Raw genomic sequence first — 23,311 nt, 5'->3', positions numbered from 1 at the left:
GTGTGCCAGGTTGAGGAGGCATTGAAAGACAAGTGCTGTTATTTCTAGTTATACCCCTTAGATATAATGTTGTCCTGGTGTTCTATTCCACTTCTTTGGAGTAAAGGAGTGGCTGAGGAGAGGGTGATGGCAGGATGGCCATCCATTTTCTTTCACTTGTTTGTGACAAAGCCTGCTTAACTTCTGCTTCCAATTATTCTACTGATTCAAACATTCATACGTGTTCGCTAACACCATAAATAATGGACTGCTTAATCTTACTAAGAGGTTCAGAAGTGCATGCAGTACAAAATTTAGTTTCAGTTTGAACTAATGATTTTTACAGTAGGTTATTACCATATATTATCTGCTCCCCCCCCCCCCCCCCCTTCTTTTCCCCCTTTATTCAGGTCTATGAGTTCTGTGAGCTGCAGACTTAATATTCAAAAGAATTAATGTTTTAATTGAAATACATGTTCAGCTCTGAGGGTCAGTGGTGTACTGATCCTATGTGAGAACTTTATGTGGATGTTTGTGTATTAAAATTACAAAGCTAAAAAAGCCTTTCTTCTCACTTTTGGGATGGGACTTTGCAGATAGCCTGCTCTGAAGTGAATTGAAGCAAAACACAAGCTTTGAAAGACAATTAAACAGTTGAATGTTGAGAGTTTTAGGGAATATTACGACAACTTTTGGAATTGCAAACATGGAGGCTAGCTGGGTAGTAATCATGGACTTTGAAAAGTTCATGTGTTGCAAGTGGTGTTTTCATAGTCTGTGCAAATCTATGATAATGTTCTTGTTTTAAGTGGAGAGTAACATAATCAGTGTTTCATAATGCTCAGGGCAGAGCTTGGTTAATTTTCTTTTTTTTTTTTTATTCTTTGGTTAGAGAAATCAGCTGGGATGCCTCCTAAACTTCATAGCATTTATTCAGCATTTAAATTGATTGGCGATAATTTAGCTTTGCTATTTTTTAAAAGAGAAACCTCTAGTACTGTACTCCACACGTTGTTTTTTGCAATCAGTAAGTATACAGATAAAGTTCTTTCTATTCATTTAGCACAATTTGAAATTATCAGCAAGTTAAGTATATTCAACTGCTTATCTACAGAGAGGCATGTAGGACTCCAATTAAGTTTACATGGATAAATGCAGATTTGTGTTTGCAGACGTCAAGGTGACAGAAGCTTAATACCGTAAAAAGGCTAATCAACACTGAATATGTTTAGTGTCAGTAAATATTTATAGTGAAAACATTGCCTATGGTTTTGTGCCTTAGCATTCCAAGTTCTGATTTTTAGTGAGTAAAAATGTTGTGTGATATCCTGTTCATAAACCTGCTATAAAATTTTTGTTTCCTATAAAATTAATTTTATTGTCTTTTTCTTCTTTGTGTTTTCTTGGGAAGACAGGTTAGGAGTTAGGCTACAGTTTGTAAGTTAATGAAAAATCTGGTATATTTAGCAAGGTTTTAAGGCAGATGTAATCCAGAGAATGAGGAAGGGAAGGAGGCAAGATAAAGAGACAAGCAGTATGGGGAGTAATTCCTTCTGATTATAATTTTATTTTATTTTTTTTAATGAGAGCTTCTTCAACTAGTGGCTACTAATCAGCTCTGGTGAACAATGTGATTATTTAGTGTGCTCATGTATTCATTAAGCAATAACTACAATTTAACTGGAAAATTAATTGAGCCTCAGGAATATGTGTGTTGTATATAAAACATACAAGTATATAATTTTTTTAATTACATTAGATCTCCAGAAGTTAAATGCTAGTCTGCTCTCTTTTACAAATGTATTCTGGAAAATAGTGTGTCAAAATTGAAATCCAAGAAGTACATCTTAAATTGAGCTTCTACTGATGTAATATTGTATGAAGAATACAGCCAATTGAAATAAAAAAATAGAGGTACAAGGAACATTATTATTTTTTATTATATTTTGACTTAGAGAAAAGAATATAACTGTAACTGCAGTTCTGCATCTGTCTTCACAGTGTAAAAAGAAATGATGCTGAAGTGAAATTTTGTTTTCTGGAGGGGAAATAAATTGATATAGTTTAGGATTTTGTTTGTTTGTTGGAAATGTCATGGCTTGTCAGGTTAACAAATGTCATTTTGTTCCTGGCAGACTGTAGACCTAGTCAAGAAAGAGAAAAAATCCCTGAAAACCACTGCAACATAAATACAATGTACTTCAGTTTAGTGTCTAACTTTGCATGAAATAAGCACTGCCTGTTAGCCTCTGTTTGATCCTGTGAGAGTGTGGGGCTAATGTCTGGCCAGTGTTTTGGAAGCAGCAGGTAGTCAGGAGCAAGCTGCTCTAGGGGTCCATATTTCTGTAGCCTAGCAGTTACTCACACACAGATGGAGACCTTATGAACTTTGACAGAGGTCACGCTAAATTGCAAATCTAAAACTTCTAGACTTCTGAAGGATTACACTGGTACTTTTTTTTTTTTTAAAGCCATATGATTGGGAACATCACTAAAGGTATCAACTCAGTTTTGAGAAGTAAATCAACCACACAGTCATTGCTCACATAATGATCATGGGGACTGATGAAGATAGCCTTTCATGATACTTTAAAGGGAAACTGTTGCATATTAATTTTTAATTTACATATGTAAAATACATGTGTTATATTGCTTCCCAAACACCTAGGCTTGTCTGCTCTATTGAACTTGTTAAAGGAATTTTGGAGCTTAAAACATTGCAGAAGCCTCTGATTTTTCTGATGTACATGAGTTGGAAATAATTAAGATACTCATAGTATTTTATTTGATTTCAGGTCTTTTGGGGCAGTCAGTTGAGACACCAAGCTCTGTCATCTGTCATCAGCCATCATCTCACCAGGGATCTTATAGCAGTTTAGGAAAGAAAAACATGAGATGATCTGGTTACACATTGTAGTGTGTTTAAATCCTGGATTCAAAGTCAGGGAGCATTGAAGAGCTCCTCTTTGTCTTCTAATTATAGTCCTGAAGCTATACTTAATAAATGAAAATCTCCATGATAGTTCAACTTCCTATTCAAATGGGAAATTTTGGGGGGATTTTGTAGCAGCCAAAGAAAGACTTCATTTATTTCCAAGTTACAGTCATTTAGCATAAGATTTTCTTAAAGTTTTTTGTTTAGTGGAGATGCAATGTGAGTTTCATTCAATGTTTATGAAATCAGGGTCCATGAATGACTATCTAGGTCACAGGCAGTAAGGAGGCTGATCCTCTTTTAATCAGATGGTCAAATTTTTATCTCGTCATCATTGAACTGGTTGTGTAACGTGCTACTTAATGGCTCATGAACTAGTCTTTAAAGTTATGACTTCATGATTCAATGAGGCTGAGTCTGACTGTGTGTTGAAAGTGGTTTCAGTGACGGCCACACAGAGAGCTTGAAAATTCACACCAGCAGCAGACTGGAGGGGGAAAAAAGCTTTGAAACTGTTTGAACTGGTCTGCATATAAAATAACAAGAATGTTATTCATGCTTCTAAACTGGAAAAACACAAAGGGAAAAGAAGTAGGGGTGCAAAAGAATCTCCTTCTGTAGGTACAGCAATTCGCAGTTGCTGTACCGCCAGCATTTTTGCTTTGGTGAGATCTCGATAGGGAAAGAAATCCAAATAGCTTAATTTACAGTTGAGAGACCTGAGTTTACAATGAATTCTTATTTGTGTTATTTTAAACTAGAGCTATTAGAAAAAAATGTGCAAATGACTTTCAGAGTCATGTCATCACTGTATTAATCATAATAACTTGTAAGTAAACATATCTAAAGTTGAAGTTCAGAATCTTGTGCTTTACAGGAGATACGGATGCACAGACAAATTTTTACAAGATGAACTAGTTTATGATGGGCTCTGCATTTTATACTTCATGGTGTGCACCTAACACCAAAGTTGATGTGACCTGGAAAATGCAATGTGATTTGGAGTTGTCTGTCCCTCTGACACTGAGAGGAAAGAATTTGAATTACTTCGTATTTCCTGAAGGGTGGGAATGTGCACACTGCGCAGCTGAGGTTGGATAACCTCTTTCCTATAGCACCGTCCTCATATATCCATACCTGGAATGGACGCAACAGCTGCAGCCAACGCTTACAGTTTATGCTTCTGAATTGCATGTCTATTTCAACTTCTATTAAGAAATATTAATGTTTATGAGGCAGTGTTATTCTGTGTAGTCATATTGGGATTGAACTGTGGTGGCTCTTCAAATTTTCTGTTACAATCTCTTTCCAAAACTGAGAAGAGAGTTGAGATAAGGATGGTGTTTTTCTCTTACCTGCATAATCTTAAACTTTCCTTTCCAGAGATGACCTGCGTGCTACTCGCAAAAGAGAAAGTTTCTCTTTGAAAATTATTTGGAGTGCAGTAAGCAGAAGATAATTTAAATTATCTGGGGATTTTTTTCTCAGGGATTTTTTTGCACCTCCTTTCCTCTCCCACCTCCCATAAAGACTTCTTTGTATTTAATATTTCAGTGAAATCACTTTTAATGACCATCATATTCAGTGCTAAACTGCAAGCACTTCTGGCAATTAGCTTAGCATTACGTTACTAACTTAGTTACACAGCCATATTAAATTCAAAGGAAAATAAAGCTTGAAGGATTTCAGAAAGTCATCTAGTCCCACTGCCTGAACTAAGGTATACCAACTATATCTGCGTCCTGACAGGTGTATCTTTAACCTGTTTTTAAACAGTTTCACTGACTACAGAATCTTTCCCTAGGCAATCTTTTTCCAGTGTGAACTAACCTGAGTACATATCTTGTGCTGACATCTACTCCTGATTACGTTTTTTCCAGCCTACGCTGGAAATGGGATATGGTTTATTCCTTTCCTCTCTGAAAAAACAAATTAATCTCTTACTCATCTGTGAGGAAGGGGCAGAGGACTTACTGTTTTGTGTGCAAGTACCGGACTGACACTGGCAGCATCCTTTGAGCTGTGTAGCTTTAGATTGTGTGTGTTAGAAGTTGTCTTTCTGTGTTGGCATAAAAAGCAAGGGAAAATAAGGGAAAGAAAAATACGGAAAAAAAGAAAGAGAGGAGACAGGCTGAGAAGTGGAATGAAAGGAGATGAAGAAATTAAGAAAAAAAGAAAAAATGTATAATATTAAAATAAATTAAAGGTGGCTATAAAGGCTCTATGATAAGTAATTTCTTAATTAAAGAGTTTTGAGGGGGAGCTATATGCCTAGCAGGGTCATGGAATGGTGCTAAAGAGGGAATGGGCATTTGATAAAAGAATTGGCCAGGCAAGGTTGGATAAGGGTATATACAGAGCAAGCAATAGATTTCTTTGTTTTGTAAGCTCCACAGGAGTCTCTTTAAGACATATAAATGATAAAAATATTATAAAATTATATGTAAGTGATAAAACTTTTTACTATCTTTCATTCCTGTGATTGGAGTGTACCATGGCACGTGTCTTCCACAGGAGTGTGTGTATATAAGGTGGCAGGATGACGAGGTGGACCATTGTTCACTGGAATTGGGCTGATACTTACGGTCATGACTAATCTGTCATTTCAAGGAGATGGCTCTGGTCTTGCCTACATCTGCTAGGACTGAACTAAAAGTCTCTTGGTTGTGCTTGCTGTCATTGACTTAACTAGGTGTTTGAATTAGGCTTGGTGAGGTGAAAATTTGGAAGTTTTACTTCTTAATTAAACTGAGTGTTTAAGGAAGGTATCTTGAGGCAGGAGTGGAACAAAACTGGTATATCTGCATTGATTACATCAGTTCTATGGTCTCTAAGTTGTGAACAAGTATTTAGTCTACAAAGATAAGAGCTCATATTTTTACAAGTTGTTTCCTACTGTAATTTGTGATTGATACGTTTACCTGATTTTGTATTGATTTTTCATTTTCAGGTGTGGCTCACAATATTTCTTTACTGCGAGAAGTGATCATCCATCCACGCTTTGTTCAAGGAGACATCAGCACTAAATTCCTTCCTGAAGTCTATCCTGATGGTTTTAAAGGTTTGTTCCATTTGGGAATGTTTCTTTTTTTTTTTGAGAGGTGTTGTCTCTAATTATTATTCCTTTATATTTATAGACTGACAAGTTCCCCAATCAGTCTCTACTTTTTTTTTAATCTCAAATGTTTCTGTGCATACATGCAATTAGAGTTTTTAAATAATGCATAAAATAATTGAAACAGTTACTTTCTTTACTTTCAAGAAGGCAAAATATATACTTGTAGTGACAAAATAGTAAATGAAGTACATCCAAAGTCAAGAAAAACAATTTGTAGGTGTTACGAAATATGTGAAATAAACATCAATTCAACTCTGCCATGCTATTGTGCTTCATTACAGACAGTGCTCCTCTGTTAACTGAAGATAAGATTTCTCTTTACTCAACACTATTGCTTCTCCATTGAGTTTGTGCAGCATCTTTAGAATCGCCTTTTGGCACCTTTCGTATTCACTGGAGCATTGTCTGGAGGATCTGGTATTTTATCAGAATATTTCAGTAACCTGGTCTTAATACTCATTACACACAGTAATGGGCATCACCTTGAAATTAACTCATACACTAGGTTAATATAAACACAAATGCAAATGTTTCTTTACAACATCCCAAACAACTCAGTTGCAAAAATGTATAACAACAGTTGGTAGAGAAATGTAAGTAAACGCAGAGATTGGTTTCCCTTCACAAGGATCAAATTTTAAAAGGTTGTCTTCTTTCTCAGGCAGTCTGCTGTAGATGCTTTCTTGTCCTTTGTGGTCAGAGACTCAGTCCTTCTATACAAGCCTCACACCTCAGCTGGCATTCATCAGGCAGAACCTCTTCCTTATTTAAAAAAACAAAACAAAAGACAATGTTTATAGCTCATCATTCATGGGTCCTTTATGAATCCCATGGAGATTCCTTTCTCCCTCATTCATCATTAATCCAATGTGGTAGAATCCTCATCCCACTTCGGAGATGACACTGCCAGATTGGCAGTCACCGGACATGACTGGCACCTTGCCAAATTCTAGTCTCATTAAGGAGCAGAACAGATTTTTCTTACCTCAGGACTCAGTGTGTGAGTTTGGTGCAAAGAGTAGTCATCCACAGAACTACTTTATATCATGATGTAATTGGCAACCCTATGTGATACAGTCCTACGCGTGGGATTAATGCATCCAGCTTCTTATTGGCTCCTGGCTGCGACCAAAGCAATAGGAGTTAGTCACCTTGGGTGGCAGTAAGCTTGTGATAGTTGAAGCTCAAATGTTCCTTTGTCTTCTTTGCTAAGGTGTACTTAACTAATCTTCAGGTAACTCAGCTGGCTTTCATCCAGCATAGACTTCAGGGTACTCTGATCTGCTCTGAAGGCTCAGTGCTGCTGATTAGCTGTTCTGTCTCCCTTCCCTGACACTTTAATACAGAATCCCATGTCCTCTCTCTTTGATGCTTCTGGGTCTTTTCAGTCCTTTTCCTCAGTGGATTCAGTTCCCTACACCATCATAAAACTGCATTTTTTATTGTTGCTGCTTTTGTTGGGGTAGTTTTTTGAGAGTTCTTGGGTTGACTTAGCTCATGAAGGAATCTGGTGAACTTCAGCGCATGTGCAAAGTGAGTGGCAGGCCAGGAATAGGGAGAAGGGAATGGAGGAGAAAGGCAAGTATGCAAGGTGTTAGATAGGTTTATACCATGTTGTGAAAAGGCAGCCTCACCTCACTGTCGTGGTTTGACCCCATCCGGCAACCAAGCACCACATAGCTGCTTGCACCCCCCCTACCCCCCAGTGGGATGCGGGAGAGAACTGGAAGAGCAAAACTAAGAAAACTCATGGCTTGAGATAAGAAGAGTTTAATAATTGGGGGGGGTGGGGGGGTGGAATTGTAGTGAAAAGGAAAACAATGAGAGAGAGAGAGACACGAACAAAACCCAGGAAAAACAAGTGATGCAGTCGCTCACCACCCGACACCCAGCCTGTGCCTGAGCAGCAATCGCTGCTCCCCAGCCAACTCCCCCCAGTTTCTATATTGAGCATGGTGTCATATGGTATGGAATAGCCCTTTGGCCAGTTGGGGTCAGCTGTCCTGGCTGTGCCCCCTCCCAGCTTCTTGTGCACCTCCTCGCTGGCATAGTATGGGAAGCTGAAAAGCCCTTGACTTAGTATTAACACTACTTAGCAACACCTGTATCACAGCTGAAACCAGGACACTCACACACACTGGGAACAATAAAATCATAAACCATTCTACCCTTATTTGTGATAATGTGTCTGTTGGGGCCCTTGGTCACTTGTAAGAAGCTGGGATAGGTTTTGCTGACCCGGGGGAGACCCCTTGCTCTGTATTTTTGCCTGTGGAAAGACACTCTTGTCTTTTGTTCTTTTATTCTTGTTTCAATATTTTATATTGTAATGTTAACCTGTATATAACCAGTTAATTACTTGTTGGTCCACAAATTGGAGGATGACAAGAAATTTGTTTTGGGGTCATCTGACTTCAACTGTATATGCACCTATTTGTGTGCACATACACGCTGATGCAAGTGGCTGATTAGTGTCGCAGTCTGAGGTAAACAGTAGTATTATATTAAGAGAGTCTTAAAGATAAGCTTTTGCTCTAGACACCAGAAGACACAAGAAGAAATAGTGACAGTCCATAATAGAAACTAATGAATGGCACACGTGAAATGACTAGACTTTGTTCCTGCTGTATGAAAAGTCTTGCTCTTCTCCTTCCATGTACCAAATACAAGCATACATTAGCCTTCATAACGATAAAAAAATGCAGATATCATTATTACAAAGCATTTGTATTTCAAGTCAAGAGTACTGATTCAAAGCTCACTGAATTAATTGAGAGCCCTTTAATGATGTAGTTTGCTCTGGATCAGACCCTTCTGGCTTAAAAAAAAATTGGTGAGTTGAATTAGAGGATAGTTTTTTAAGTACTTATTGAAAAATATTTCTGCAAATGCAAAGACTCTGATGGGAACTGTTGAAGGCAAGCAAGGGTGATGGGCAGATGACGGGTAGAAGCTCAGCAAGAGAATCAAAGGCAAATTAACTTATGCAATGTAAGTCTTCTACTCACTTCAGCTAACTTTTTTATATAAATACCCAGGGTAAACTTTGCTAGGAGAATTTGAAAATTAAGTAGCTTCATATATCTTAATAATGTTTACAAAAACCTGTGTAGCTGTAAAAAAAGATCTGGGATAATCTGAAAAATTAGAGCAATGTGTAGCCAAAGTGGATTTGGAAATACCTAGAAATATGTGCTGTTGTTTACAGTAGGAATCCATACCAGAAGGGTTTTCAATTTGGAAAACTTAAGAAATAAAATTTTCAATGAAGATGCGTGCTATATTAATGCTTGAGCACAATCCAGTGTGTTTCTTTTGTAAACTACCCAGTTGCCACTGTTGGTCTACATTGATGGTAATTAATGGATGTCAGCTGTGTTCTTTCTGCTGACTGCATGAAGTATTGGCCCATTTCTTATGTGCATTTTTCTTCAAATATAAATACTAACTTTAGTCTTAAGAGTAAAATAAGAGATGCTTTGTTTTCCAGTCTCATTTTCAAGGGTTTCATTATAAGTCCTTTATTAGAACGCTATTACTATAAGTTAAGAAAAAATTAATTATTAGAAATATCTTGGCAGATTTTCCATTAACCTGTGATGCCCACTTCAAATCACATCTAGAATGGGAATGTTTAGTAATTTTCATGATTAGGGTTTAACTCTTTTTCTTCCCTTCTTTAAATAAGCATTCATTAACAAAAACAGTTTGTTTATTGCAAGTTATTTTAAAATATTGCTGTGCTGAAACCAGCCTTGCTCAGGGTATGATTAGTGTGGGAAGACAGCTGCTGTCATACCCTTTTGTTGTCGATATGAGGGATGGACAGCTAGAATGCTGGTTGGCAGTGGGTCAGCTGGAGTGGGTTATTGCTCTGAGCACACATGCATGTTTTGGGAGGAGTGCGGATCTCAAGGTGGGTGCAGCAACACTCATTAGGTCAGATGATACAAATACATCTGTCTTAGAGTGGCCTCCAAGCACTTTGCTCACAGAATAAAAATGTTTGCCAAGTGTGCAGGAGTAGCCCATACTATTAGATAGAGTATTGTCAGACGAGCTGTCCTTCTACAGCTTCCAAGCAGCCTGGGACACCTCTGTACTTCCTAACCTGCCTGGTGAGAAAGGAGTATACTATCTATTATCCCTACTTTATAGGCACAGAAAGTATCTCTATTTTCACAAAGATCTAAGAGGAGTCCTTGACAAAGAACAAATTAAACTCAAGGATCCTTAGGTTAGTACCCTACCCATTGGATCATTCTTTGTGGTTCAGTCTGTTTCACAGTTAATTCATCTTTTCCTGGGTATCTGAATGCTGAGATTTTTTTCTTTTTTTTTTTAATGGTCTTCTCTTCCTGGTTATTAAATGACATCGCAAATGCTTGGTCAGTCTCTTTGGGAGAGACATCCTGTGCAAATGAGAAATGAGGCATTTTCCAAAGGATTATTGCAAAAGCCACCCCAAAACACAGGGAAAAAGGGAAAAGAATCCTTTACTTGCCCCTCTTCTAACATGTTTACCTCATTTGGGTGGAGAGGAAGAGCAGAAGTTCTGATGGACAATTCTTTATGTTAACGGATTGTAATATAGATTGAAATCTAATACAGAAGGGAAGAAAGAGGAAACACCTCTCTCTCCTGCAATTATGTATTGACTCCAGAGAGTGTGTATGAGATGAAGGCTTTTAGATACATTGTGTTTGTTATAATTGTATGGGTTGAAGGGATTGATTACTCCACTTTAGGTAACACTTACTAAAACACCCCTGGAATACCCTGTCCAGTTTTAACCCCCTCATGCATATAAGAAAGATGTCAGTAAACCTCAGTAAGGCTAGCAAAGAGCCATCAGGGTTGTGGTGGGGTTGGAACAGAGGACCTATGAGGAGAGGCTGGGAGAACCAGGCTTGTTTAGCCCAGAAACAAGAAAGTTTAGGGTGGACCTAATGGCAGCCTTCTCATACCTCTGAGGGGGATCCCAAGAAGACAGAGCCAGGCTCTTCAGTGAGGTACGCATAAATTGGAGATTTTCAAGACCTGACTGCACAAACCTCTGAGCAACCTGGTCTGAATTTGATGATGAGATTGCTCAGTGGGGAGAGAGGGCACACTGAATAAACTAAAGACCTCCCAATGTCCCTTCAACCTCAGTCATGCCATGATTCTGTTATGAACGAAAGTGCTTTTTAGGTGAATTGGGACTGTAGATACGACTTTTAAATTTAAGTCTGGAGGCTTCTGTTATTAGTTGGAGGGGGGAATGCAGCTTCCCCTGGCTGTGTTACTGTTAGAAGGGAGAGGATGGTTGCTGTTAATTCTGTTCATCTTCTCCACACTGGAATCTAATCTTTGTCTTAATTTTATGAAGCTACTGGATTATAAAAATTGACTTAAGAGATAGCTTACTTGACTTTCTTCTTTCTGACAGGTGAAGCCAAGAAATGTTTCAAAATACTATATGTTTCCTTTCTGTATGCTATAGCATCCACCTTACAAGTGATCATGAGCTCTCTGAGAGACATCTTCACTATTCTGAATGGTTTGAGATTGCATACCCTGACAATATTGTCTGTCTTTTACCATGACCATCTGGGTGGAGCAAAGCTCTGCTGGACTTCAGAAGAAATTAAAACCTCTAATAACAGCTTTGTTTTCTGCCTCAGCCTACTTGGTAAACGTGCCATCTCTAATGGTCAACTTCAAAATCCATTGGGGAAAAACTTGAGCCAAAACAGAACCTAGGAATGATATAAACATTGCCTGCATTGGTATGGATCTGAATTATGCATTGTACTTTCTATCTTACCCATTTTGTTTTTTATTCTTCCCAATCAGAAAACAGTCACTTCTCAAGTATTAAGTAACAGAGCCAGGCACATAACCAGGGCTTGTTTGTTTTGGTCCCGTCCCGTCGTCCCCCCCCCTCAATTGGTAGTAGGAAACACATTTCTAGGACAAAATGCAAATGAGACTGTTATGGGAAAAATGACCTTTTATGTAATTTAATTTGAAGCTGGTTATGTAAAGTAATTGCATGAACCTTTCTGACTCAGCTTGGGGGATACTGGGATAATATTGATTTAAGCAATCATAACATCAGGGAAATGAGAGAGAAATACTTTTTCCTTGTCTTCCTTCCGACCAGGGTTCTGTCATTTAGTAGTAATAGATGTGTGCGGTCTAGTTTTAAATAATATGAACAACAGTGCTTCCAATCCTTCAGCTGTGACTTAATTTTATAGCCATTAATCCTGTTTTACATTCACCTTATATAATTCAGTTCAGTGATGATAGTGAGAATGCAGAAGTATATCCCAGGCTGAGCAGAGAGATTTGGGAGCTGATTCACATGTTATGGTGGAGATGAAATCTCTGTGTAGCCCAGGAGTCTGCAGTGATGAGGACAGGAAAGAGCAATGACAGAACTTCCCATGTTGGAAGCTGGGGAACCTTTGCTACTTACTTGTTTCACTCCCTATCAAGGCAGCACTTGGACAAATGCCCTAGAGGTAGCTTTGTTACTTTTCAGATTGATCTTCTGCATGGTGAACATGAAAGGCTGAGTTGTTATATCTTTATTGATGATGAATATTAACTTATACCTCAAGACATCCAATTGAAATCCTGAGGGCCAGCTTGTAAGGTAAAATAAGACTTGAAGTGAAACAAAGGTATCGTTATCTGGTGCATTTGTGTATTTCCACATATAGTAATGTAATTGAAAGTTTAACTTTAAAACTGCTTAAAATTCTGCTGAGCATAGCAGCAGAGCAAGAGCAGAAGGCAAGGGAAATGGGGCCAGAGTTCAGAGCACTAAGGCATTCTGTCTTGTATAGTAAAGGTAAATTGCCATCCTTAGGAAGCAGCCTTTAATCAAGCTTCTGAGGTATGCCTCCAAAGTTATGCTAAGGACATTCTGTGGTAGGATTGTATCTTTATTGCCAAAGACCAAAACCTAATTTTGGTATGTTCCTGTTAACAGTTTATATTATGTCTGAGACTTAGGAAAATAAATGCAAATTTCCCACATGGGATACTGCAGTCATGACTGGTTTTCTGCTTGCCGTGTCTGTGTCACAACTAATGCAAATGGTGACAAATAGAGAAAGTGGATAAACATTTTTTTCATGTTTGTGATAATGAAGAGGTGAACGTAACTCTTGATCGGTTGTTAACCTGTTTCAAATTATTGACCTTCGTTCACTGTTTGGAGTTTGATTTTTATTGAAGATACAAGAAGAAAATAGTTTTTGCAGCACAGCAAGTGCAAAAGCAGTTATTGATTTCATCCAAGATGAAGGTCATGCAATAAAACCTTCAAATTGGGATCTTTCTAGTTTTACCTTGTTCCTTTATATGCGTTGATAGTACCAGTGTGTGTTGGAGCAGGTGGGAACATGCAGTTTTGGTCACATGGACTTGTCATGGGTGTTAGGCAGGGTGACTCAAAAGCGAATGTTTTAGGATGGATTTCCTGATGTATCTTTAGCTGAGACATGTAAAAAAATTACCAATTTTAGATACATTATTTTGGAAAAATGATCTCAGCTTCTTCACTGTGTAAGTGGCTGGAAAATTGGCACATTTCAGAGCCAGATAGTTGATGTTATTGCATTATATGATTATATAAGGCTTATATATACATGTATATGTGTTTGTATATATACACAAATAGTACAAAAGTTCAGCATTTTTTTACTTTCGCTTTGCAATCAGTTTTTCTAGTAACTGGCAAAGGAAAGATCAAGTTTGTTTCTCAAGCCAGTTCCTCAACCTTTCAACATTTGTATTTCTGCATATGTTTGTTAAAGTAAAGACAGTTTCCATTTCAAGGCAGATAAAAAATAATAAACACTGAGCGAAGGAAGTTGCAGTAATCTTTAGCCAGAATATGTTAATATGGACTAAATTAAAAATAAATTTATGCAGATTGCTGCAGATTTTGTTATTTTTAAATTTACATTTTTTGACCTGTGACAACTTCTTTGTACTGTTAGCTGGAACTATCCTGGGTGTGTTTCCATCACTGTGGCATGATTGCATTGCAGAGGTGAACTCTAAGCAGCCTCTTTACCTATCCATATTTAACGTGCCCAGTGGAAGGATGGGTCCCATGCAGAAGACATCCTGCTTTGAAATGGTGCACTTGTTACTGTGAAGTCTGCTCCAGTCCTTTTCAGAGGTCTCCATTCTGGGTTTTCCTGAGGATCGTGTTAGTCTTATTTTATGCTACTGATAGAAACTGTCACTTGCTAGTGACCAGTACTGGGGAATGTGAGTTAACATTACATGCAGTAGTGCTGAGGTGATGGGAGAGTGGATGTGTAGAAGGGAACTGTGTAACTGTTTCTCTGCTGTGGGACTGGAAGCAAACGTGCCATGCTGGGCTGAGTTGCTCAGGGAGATATAGCCTTCTGAATCCCTTCTCCACCTCTTCCCCCATCCCTTCATGTGAATCTGTACTTGCCGTGGATGATGGCATTTGTTGTGATACGTACATATGAAGGTCTGCTGAGGCAGACAGCAGCTGCATAAAGCACTTTGAGAGCTCTGTTGTAACTGCATTCAGCTAAATCTTTCAGTCGTACCTTTACCTTTTTTTTTAAACTTTATTTCTGGCCTTTTCCTCCCCCTTGGCTTTCGAAACACCCTTGCTTTCATCTGTGTGAAACCTCTCTCCTGAGAATAAAGTTTGCCTCTTTTTCTTCATGACAATTCATCTTTGCACTTCTTGTCCTCTTCTACGTCAACTTTAACTTCCCGTACTGCCTTATGGACTGACTACTGTACTTGTCCTTTTGCTCCCTCTCACATCAGTTTTGACTGTTCTGCTTCTCTGGTGACACCAGTCTTGGCCACCTATTTGCCAGATTCTCATACCAAATCTGTCTTGTGTGGTTTCTGGCCTAAAGGTTCTGACAGGCAAAGTTCTGTCACTGTGCTCTGTCTTTTAGCCTGCTGAGTTGACAATTGAATTTCTAATGAACTTCACTTTCTGGAACAAGACCAGGTTGGGAGAAAACCTGCTTCCAGTCCCCCTGGTTTCCGCCTTTTTGCCCAAACCTTTATTAGCTTGCCTGCCTTCAGACTGTAGGCTAGTTTGAGCCATTTTCTGCTTATGAAGTGCCAAACATGAGTTTGACTTCATTATCACAAGCTAATGATAACACAAATAGCACTAAATGACCCAGGGCTGACAAGTAGTTTTATCTACATTTATTTCTGGGGTTATATTCTTGCACTATCTCTTTTGCCTGGAAGTACTGTAGCCTTTGCAAGGTAAAGTGCTGAGCAAGAATGCTGTATATTTTGAGTAAGTTCTAATGTACAGATGGATTCCTTACCAGCATGAGGCACAATATGTCAACCAGTGACATTTCGGTAACGAAAACAAGATGCTGCAGCATCGTTCAGTTTTTTTTCTTTCAGTTGTCAAATTGTTTTTAACAGAGATACCAGTGTTAGCAGTAGGGCTGATCTGTATGAAAACATGCAGTTTAAACTCTGAAACTCAGAGCGTCTGCTGTGCTGAGCCTCATCTTAATTTAGGGGAAAAAATGTAGGTTTCATGTATGAGGACTGAACAGTGTCTTCACTGGTAGTTGTTGTTACTTTTTGTGTCTGTGTTGGTCTCTGGTATCTAAGGTTTTTTTTTTTAACTGCTTTTTGAAAACTAGGACACAAGTTGACAGATCTTGAAAGAAGAGAACTACTGGCAACAGCAGCGTCTTTGTATGTGGCTGAACAACTGAGATCACAGCGATTTCTAGGGACTCCAAGGTAAGTTCATTTCTAGGAACTCAGATGTGCTGATGCATTTTGTTAATGGCATCTTCTCATGCACGAGAGACACTGGTGAGAAGCTGCATGGTTTCTTAATATATTCTCATTTTTTCTAAATTCAAATGAGTTGTGGCTTACATTTCCCTACTCACACAAGTCATACATGATTATTTTTATTCTACATATTAGCAAACTAATAGGCACAAAAATGTGTTACAAGCCAGTACAGTAATTAATGCACATCAGGAGTTTCATTAATGCAAAATGTTGCTGCATTAGTAACTAACCACAAATTGAGCATCACAAATTTCCCATGTGCCCATTTGAAGCGATCTGAGCACTTTGGGATAATATGAATATTCAGCTACAGAGCTTTAAAATATTGTGGATCCATGAGTAATTTGCTACCTTGATGAAGAACTGTAATAGTTTAGGGTCTAATTCTGAAAACACTTTCTGACTGGTAAATGCTGGAAGAGTCAGCACCTTGCTTTAAGTATGTTTTTTGGTGCTTTTGTTCCCCCACTCCCTCATTCTTTTGGATAGTAGCTGCTAGTAACCTAGGTAGTACTGTTAATTGGCCAGCCATTGCAGTACCTTGTGTCAAAATACTAATTCAATTCTTTGGCTTTTTGGAACAGTATGCTTTTTTACTCTAGGACGTTTCTAGCTTTCGTTGTCCTCTGGCCCATCATTGTCAATGCCTTGAGACCTTTGATTAGAACAACTGAATTTGTGAAGCTTGCTTGGGTAGCTGGTGTTTGCAACAGCTGCATACAGTGAATCCTAACTTCAGCATGACTCTTTCTTCTTGCCTCACATTCTTTAATGTAGTTGTGCGTGTGTGTGTTTGTGTGAGAGAGAGGGAAGTCAGAATGCAGGATAGACATTATTCACATTCCATGCCAGTGGTTTGACAGTGTATTCTATTACTGATTTTACAGTGGTCAGGAATAAATCAAATGTGGTTTCAAGAAGTCTTTATTTTTATTTGTACTCACAAAGATAAATAGTACCATATGGTGTTAAAAAAAAACAGAAAAAAAGAAAAAAAAAAGAGACACTTAGAGCAAGCATAATGGCTTTGTAATATATAGCATATGTAGGGCTAGGTCATCGCTTGCCTTATGCACCTATAGGGGAAAGTAAAGCACCTTTTTATTTCCTTCCACAAGTTATATCCTCCATAGCAAATGGCATAAGGAGAAGAACAGACACTCTAAGGCCACTGTTCCCTAAATAAAAGACGAATGAGGGAAAATGAGGAGGAGCCTTGATTGTAGTTTTTATTGGCCAGCATAGGAAGTTAAGTAGTCTGGTACCGCTACAGAGAAGTAATGGATTACTTTGTACATAGAGTAAGGATAGGAACTGTTGATTTAAGTAGTGATTCTCAAACTGCTGTTGCATTCCCTGCTCTGATTTGAGATGTTTTTTCCTCTGGCCTGTAAAATGTTCTTACTTGCTAACAAGAAAAGAAAAGGAGTCCAATTGTTGAAGAATCTTTTAACGTTTTCTTTCTATTGCAAGTATTTTATTTCAGTACTAGGTATCTGTGTATCTTAATAAAAAAAGACATATACAACTATTTTAACTGAGATGTCAAATATGTAAACAAAGTATTGCATTGAGCAGTCAGGCATGGTCATTAATCTCTTTTTGTGCTGCATCAGGGAAACAAATACACCTCTGCTTTGAAAAAAATTAACTTTTTTTTTGAGTCCTTCTAATCTAACTCCCTCCATTCCAACATGAGCAGAGAAGGCAGCAGAGTCTGACCACATGAAGTTTGTGCTTGGTAAGACTAGATTAAGGTCTGATTTTTCAGATTTTAAATGGTGGAGCTAAGAAAACTTTTCAGTACAGGGAAGATCACTTTCTCTTGTCATGATGGGGTGTACTTACGTTCACCTCAGCTTTCAAAGGATGATCTTTTCTGTCTGTTGTGACATATGCAGCTCTGGAATGAATCCTTCAGAAGTTGAGCCTTAAACTTTTCTCAAAGTGGTGTCTGAGTGTGGTTCTTAGTGAATAGGTCATTGTTTCAATCCACATATATTGTTAGATCTACTTGTCTTAGTGACAGTAAAGCTGCCTGTTTGAGGCCAAATAAGGACGAGGTTAATGCAAAGGCTTACTGGTATGTAACTTCTGAAGAAATCCAAACCTGGTAATGATACTCCTTCCCCAAAATCGTGCGGCTCCTTCAGAGGAAAAGTGAAAGAAACAAAGGCAGAATGAGGTCAAAGGATTATACAGTGTCCTGGGCAGTGTTCTCCACTCCTTAGAGCAGCTGGTGGACTCCCTCTAGAGGGGACAGAGGACTGTGGAGCATACGAGTTGCTGCAGTCCCATCAAAGATGCCTCACAGCATCTCCTTAACTTACCCAAACTGAGTCCGACTTGGTTTTGAAGGTGTGCCATGCCATGGGTACTTTTTAGGGAACAGGATTGTGGCCATAGAAAGCACATCTTTATTGGTATGACTGCAATCTGTTTGAAAAATACTAGTAAATAGAAAGTGCAGAGTAGGAACTTGTGCTACTGGCAACAAATCAAAAAGGCCAGTTGTAATCTTGGATGCGGTTCACTGTGGCAGAATTGGGCTTTTGGAGTCTGTGTGAATTTTAAATCCATGTTGGAGGATGTAAGCAGATTAGACAGACTGCACGTTCCAGAGTTGATCCATAACATTCTCCTAATGGTTTGGAAAACTACATCGCCATGTTGATGATCATCTTCAAAATTTCAGCTCTCTGGCACTATTTATGTTGCCAGCATTTTTTTCTTTTGCATGCACTGAAAGCAGTTGAGGAATTTTTGTGTGAGGAATTGCACTGAAAAGTAGTATTTTGAAATCATGCATTATTTCTTCTAAATTTGTCGCAGCTGCCAAATAGACAAATTTTTTTCTGAACGTGAGTTATATGCTTATCTTTTGGTTTTGGTTTGTTTTCTTTTCCCTTTTGGGAGCCATATGTATAATATGCATTGTTTTCACAACTGCAGGGGTATTTTGAGTTCCCTTTTTTCCCCATGATTTATTCAGCCCAAGCTCAGGATTGTTATTCTAGCCAGATAGATAGATAGAAAGAACCAGGCTTGGAAGTCTTCACAGAAGCTCCACCTTTCACTAGCAGTGCTACTGAGACTGTGATGAGATGAAATGGAACTGAGCCAGATTAAGGAATCGTTGTCCCAGCCTGCTCCTCCCTTGGTCTCTGCCTTTTCCCTCCTCCTCCTCCAGATATGCAGGTGTGATTTTGTGTGTAGTTGCTTTCTACTCTGTTTCTGCTAAAATTACCCATGTTAATCTCGAAACAGTAATGCTTTACTTTAGATCGTTCTAACAGAATCAGGTTAAGTACTCATGATGTGAACTTACTCTGCAAGAGCTAGAAGGGTGGGAATGTGTAGCAAGGATGAAGAGCTGAGCAGAGGATGGCTTGTAAAAGGGATGCAGAGGTGGGCCTTAGCTCTGTGCCACAGATCAGACTAGTAGCAGGCTCATGAGGGGGGTTCTCCTCTACAGTCAATGATATTTGCAGGGATGTGACTGGAAAATATGTATTTTGCAATCCCCTGGGTGACTGAACCATTAGCTGTAAGGTTCTTGGAATGCGCTCTGATGATCAGTGAGCTATTGCCTCATTAGGATCAAACACTCAACTTTCTTCAGCTAGTTTCAATTAGATGTGACCCCTGTAGTGGGATTCTTTGTTGCAGTAGTTTGTGTGGCATTGAGGTTAATACAGGCCACAAGCCAAAGGCCGGTCTGCCTTTCCTGTGTTAGAATAAATTGTATTATGATTTGGGTGGAGCACTCACAGGTGAGTTTCCACTATCTGCATTGCTATGTGCCCCTGGCCTCACCAACAGTCTCCTGGGATTAATTTGCCAACCTTTAGCTAGAACAGCTGCTGGAGACCTGTGCATGCTCAGAGTTAAAGCAATACAGACATTTACTTTTGTTATGCAATCTAATATTTCTGTTTTTTTAATTTAACTGGTTGTTATTTAACCAGTTTTCTTGGGAAAAAGGTTGTTGTAGGGTGTGTGGTTTTTTGTTTTTTTTTTTTTTAAAGATAATTAATGAAAATGCTTGGTATTTTGTGAACCAGATACTAATGTGACTATTTCACTGTGATATCCAGATAATAGGGGCACATGTTTCCTACAGGAAAGAGCCATGAATGATTGATGATTGTTTCATTGTTCAGCTTTCAGTGATTTTACCTACAGCTTTTCCTACTTGTTTCATAGTTCAGTTTATTGTGAAACTGGTGCCACCCACAGCTGCTGAACAGCATCTAGTAGAGCATCTAGTAAAATTGCAAGGTCTTCTAGACAGACCTCGATCTTGTTTCAAGTGGGAACATATTTTGGCTGAAGTCAATCCAGCTTATTTTATGTCTGTTTGATGTAGTTAGCCTTTGAGACCAAAAATGATGTTGTACAGTTGAATCTTCACATTTTGGCTTCAGACTTGTTTTCATTAGTGGGTTGGGAGGGGAATAGGAGAGTGACTCTCCAGGTGTGGCTACATCATGCTATCTCATGGGTCTACTAATGTGATGTTTATACTTCTAAACCCAATTGCCTACAGCACTTCCTATGTGTTGCTTGTGTTGGCTGCTAAGTGTGTTTTCCTAATTTTTCTATGGGTTTTACCCTTTCATCATTTACGACTTGGAAAAAAACAGTGAGGCTGCATGCTCATATTACCTGATACTACATGCAAAAAGATGGTAACACACTGGAAAATGTTTTATATTGCTAGCAAAAAACCTAAAGATTTTGCTTGCTCGTGTGTTTTTAATATAGAAGGCTGGGATTAGGGAGTCTTGAGTTGAACTCCTAACTGTTCTTGTGGGACCTTAGAGAAGTCAGTTGGATTGGGCCTCAGTTTACAAAAAGACAAAATGGCCTTCATACTTTACTACATTATTGAGGTTTTGTGAATATTTATTTATCAACATGTATAAAGTATTTTGAGACCTAAAATGGATGATGCTTTCTAAGCATAAAATAATACTTTCACAGGAAGGGTAAGTGTATAGGGAGAAATTACAGATAAAATACAAGCAAGTTTTTGTCAAGTTCTGAAATAGCTGGGCTGAATTTTTATATGTGTTAAAATTCTGAAAGTCCAGGGATCCAGTGCAGTGGTCATAACACGACTGGTAAGCTGCAAGAACAGAAATGCATATATTTAGCTTTTATTTAATGGTTTGTGGTTAATTGTAGGTTTGTGTCTAGGTTGATTTGGTGCAGATATATTGACATAAATCCTCAGGCATGCTTAGTAATGATGGTTCAGATGCCTGCTTTGCCTTGCCATTGCATGATTAGGACAGCGAGGGAACTGCTCAGAGAGTAGTGGAGCCCTGCACCTCTCGGGCATGCTTGCTTTCACATAGACTACACCTATTACCCTGCTGGAGTCTGGGACAGAGCCAGCTCTTTGCCAGCTTAGGGCTTCCCCATATGGAAGGACGGTCAGCTGCCCAATAGGAGAGCTTTCTGGCTCTTCTGCACTGCTGGAGCAGCACAAAATAAGGTTATGTTACATTAATTTTAAGAAGAAGGAAGATGATGTCAGGAAAATTCACTGGATTCATCCAAGCTGGCCACTTGGAAAGAGGGAGAGTTCTTACTTGCAGCACAGTCACAGGCACTGCTGAATTCTACCAATTGCATTATGTGATTTTTATTCCCCCCCCTCCCCCAAACCACAGTAATAACATGAACAGTTATTGCAAGTACAGCTAAATATTTATACTTTGCATTACCCTACAAATACCCTCTAGTGTGATATAAAGATAAAACACTTTGTTTTCATTTGGTAAGGATGACTAAGTCCAGCCCACTTGTGGCTTTCTTCATTCCCTCACTTTGGAGTTATGCAGTCATCCTTAGCCCATGAAAATAACAGTCTAATCCTTACTGTTCTGGTCCCCTGGTCAACAAGTCAGGCATTCTTTTCATGATTTACTAGTACGCCTTTGAAAGTCCTCGATATGTTTATGTAACTACTGCAGCTTCAGACCATTATTCCACCGTGTGTTTTTTTTTTTCTTTCCCCGAAGACTAGCAAGGTGCTAAGACTCTGTTCTCCCTTTTTTCGTGTGATATCCTTGTTTGTAAGGGCTCTTCTGATTATGACAGCCCTCTCTTATCTCTTTAGGTGTTACTTAATGTTGTTCTTTTGACCTCTCATAAATGATTACTTTTTTTGGTAATCTTGCTTAATCACTGCTAAACCAGCTGCCCTATATACTATTCTAGCTGTCTTTAAAATCTGGTATTATTTACCCTTCTACATTGTTCAGTTGCTTATTACAGAAAGAGTATTATGTATGCTAGAGACAAACAAGTAGATGCATATATATGAAATGGGCATTTTTGGCCAGTGGAAATGAACTTTCATGTAAAATATAAAAGTTGAAATGGGACATTTCAAGGTAGCATTTATGACTGTTTCTACAGAATGTATGTATCATATTTTTTCTTTGATTGGATTAAATTAATGGAATCAGAATTGATAACATAAGTAATACAAAGTATTTATATAGTCGATATAGTCGTTTTAAAGCAGAGCCATCATTTCATATGATTCATGAACATATATTCCAGAAACAGAATGGTCTGTTATGGGAAATTTTCATAGCTGGTCATCCCTATGTGATTTGTAGGGAAAAAGGTGTCCTGGGCACTCAGGAATCCATGCTTGCTCAATCTTTAGAGTTGATAACCATTATTAAATCATTATGAAGATAATAATTATGAAAAGTTTGAACCTCGCTGAGCATGTCTTGGGAAGATCCCCAAAGCAGTGGCATGCATCTTGCTGAGGTGATTGCTGGTGGGAAAGCCGTTCACTAAAGTAAATGGACCTGGCTAAGTCCCTATGTTTATTTTTTATTTTCACCATGTCTGCTGGGAAAACAGCAGCTGCTGTAGGAGCTTTATAGCTTCTGTGGCTACTGTTCACTTAATGTTGAAACTTGAATTTACATCATATACACATGTGAATGTTTTCTGTTGTGCTGACATATTCCTGGCCCTTTTTAGTTGTGAATCTGGCCCTTTTCTCATCCATGCTTTGCTTATGACCTCTTCTTCTGCAAGATCCTCTCTTTACCACAAGACCTCTCTCTCTCTTTCCTTTGATCCCTTTTATAAGCCCAACAATTCTTTCCTCTCATGCAGGTTTGCACCTCCTAAACCTGTTCTTTAATATTTGTCTGTGTGTAAAAAGTATATGCATGAAACTGTAGAACTAACAAGGTGCGTGCTAATCTCCACGTGTTCCCTGGTCATTTTACAGCTATTGTTAGCATAGTTTTGCTTCTCCATCTGTATATTTTATTTGGAGTTTCGAAGGGCAGAAATGAAGTTGTGTTGGAGGTTTTTATGGAAGGGCAAAGTTTTTCTTGACTTTGGGGGACTCTAAGCTCAGTAAATGCATGTGTAACTGCATTCACGTGAGA

The 23,311-nt window shown here is 38.5% G+C and overlaps 1 protein-coding gene across 1 annotated transcript in view; it reads left to right on the top strand.

Annotated features, from left to right (window-relative positions):
- The window catches only part of PCCA (propionyl-CoA carboxylase subunit alpha), a 300,137-nt gene that overhangs the window by 147,281 nt on the left and 129,545 nt on the right, over positions 1-23,311 (top strand). The window contains exons 17-18 of the mRNA XM_072849938.1: positions 5,865-5,975; positions 15,713-15,815. Coding sequence (XP_072706039.1) covers positions 5,865-5,975; positions 15,713-15,815 — 214 coding nt within the window. The remainder of the gene's footprint in view (positions 1-5,864; positions 5,976-15,712; positions 15,816-23,311) is intronic.

Source organism: Ciconia boyciana, chromosome 1, assembly GCF_034638445.1.
Source record: "Ciconia boyciana chromosome 1, ASM3463844v1, whole genome shotgun sequence".
Lineage (NCBI taxonomy): Eukaryota > Metazoa > Chordata > Aves > Ciconiiformes > Ciconiidae > Ciconia > Ciconia boyciana.
The sequence above is the reverse complement of the archived record's forward strand: the minus strand, read 5'-3'. Positions and strand labels throughout refer to the sequence as shown.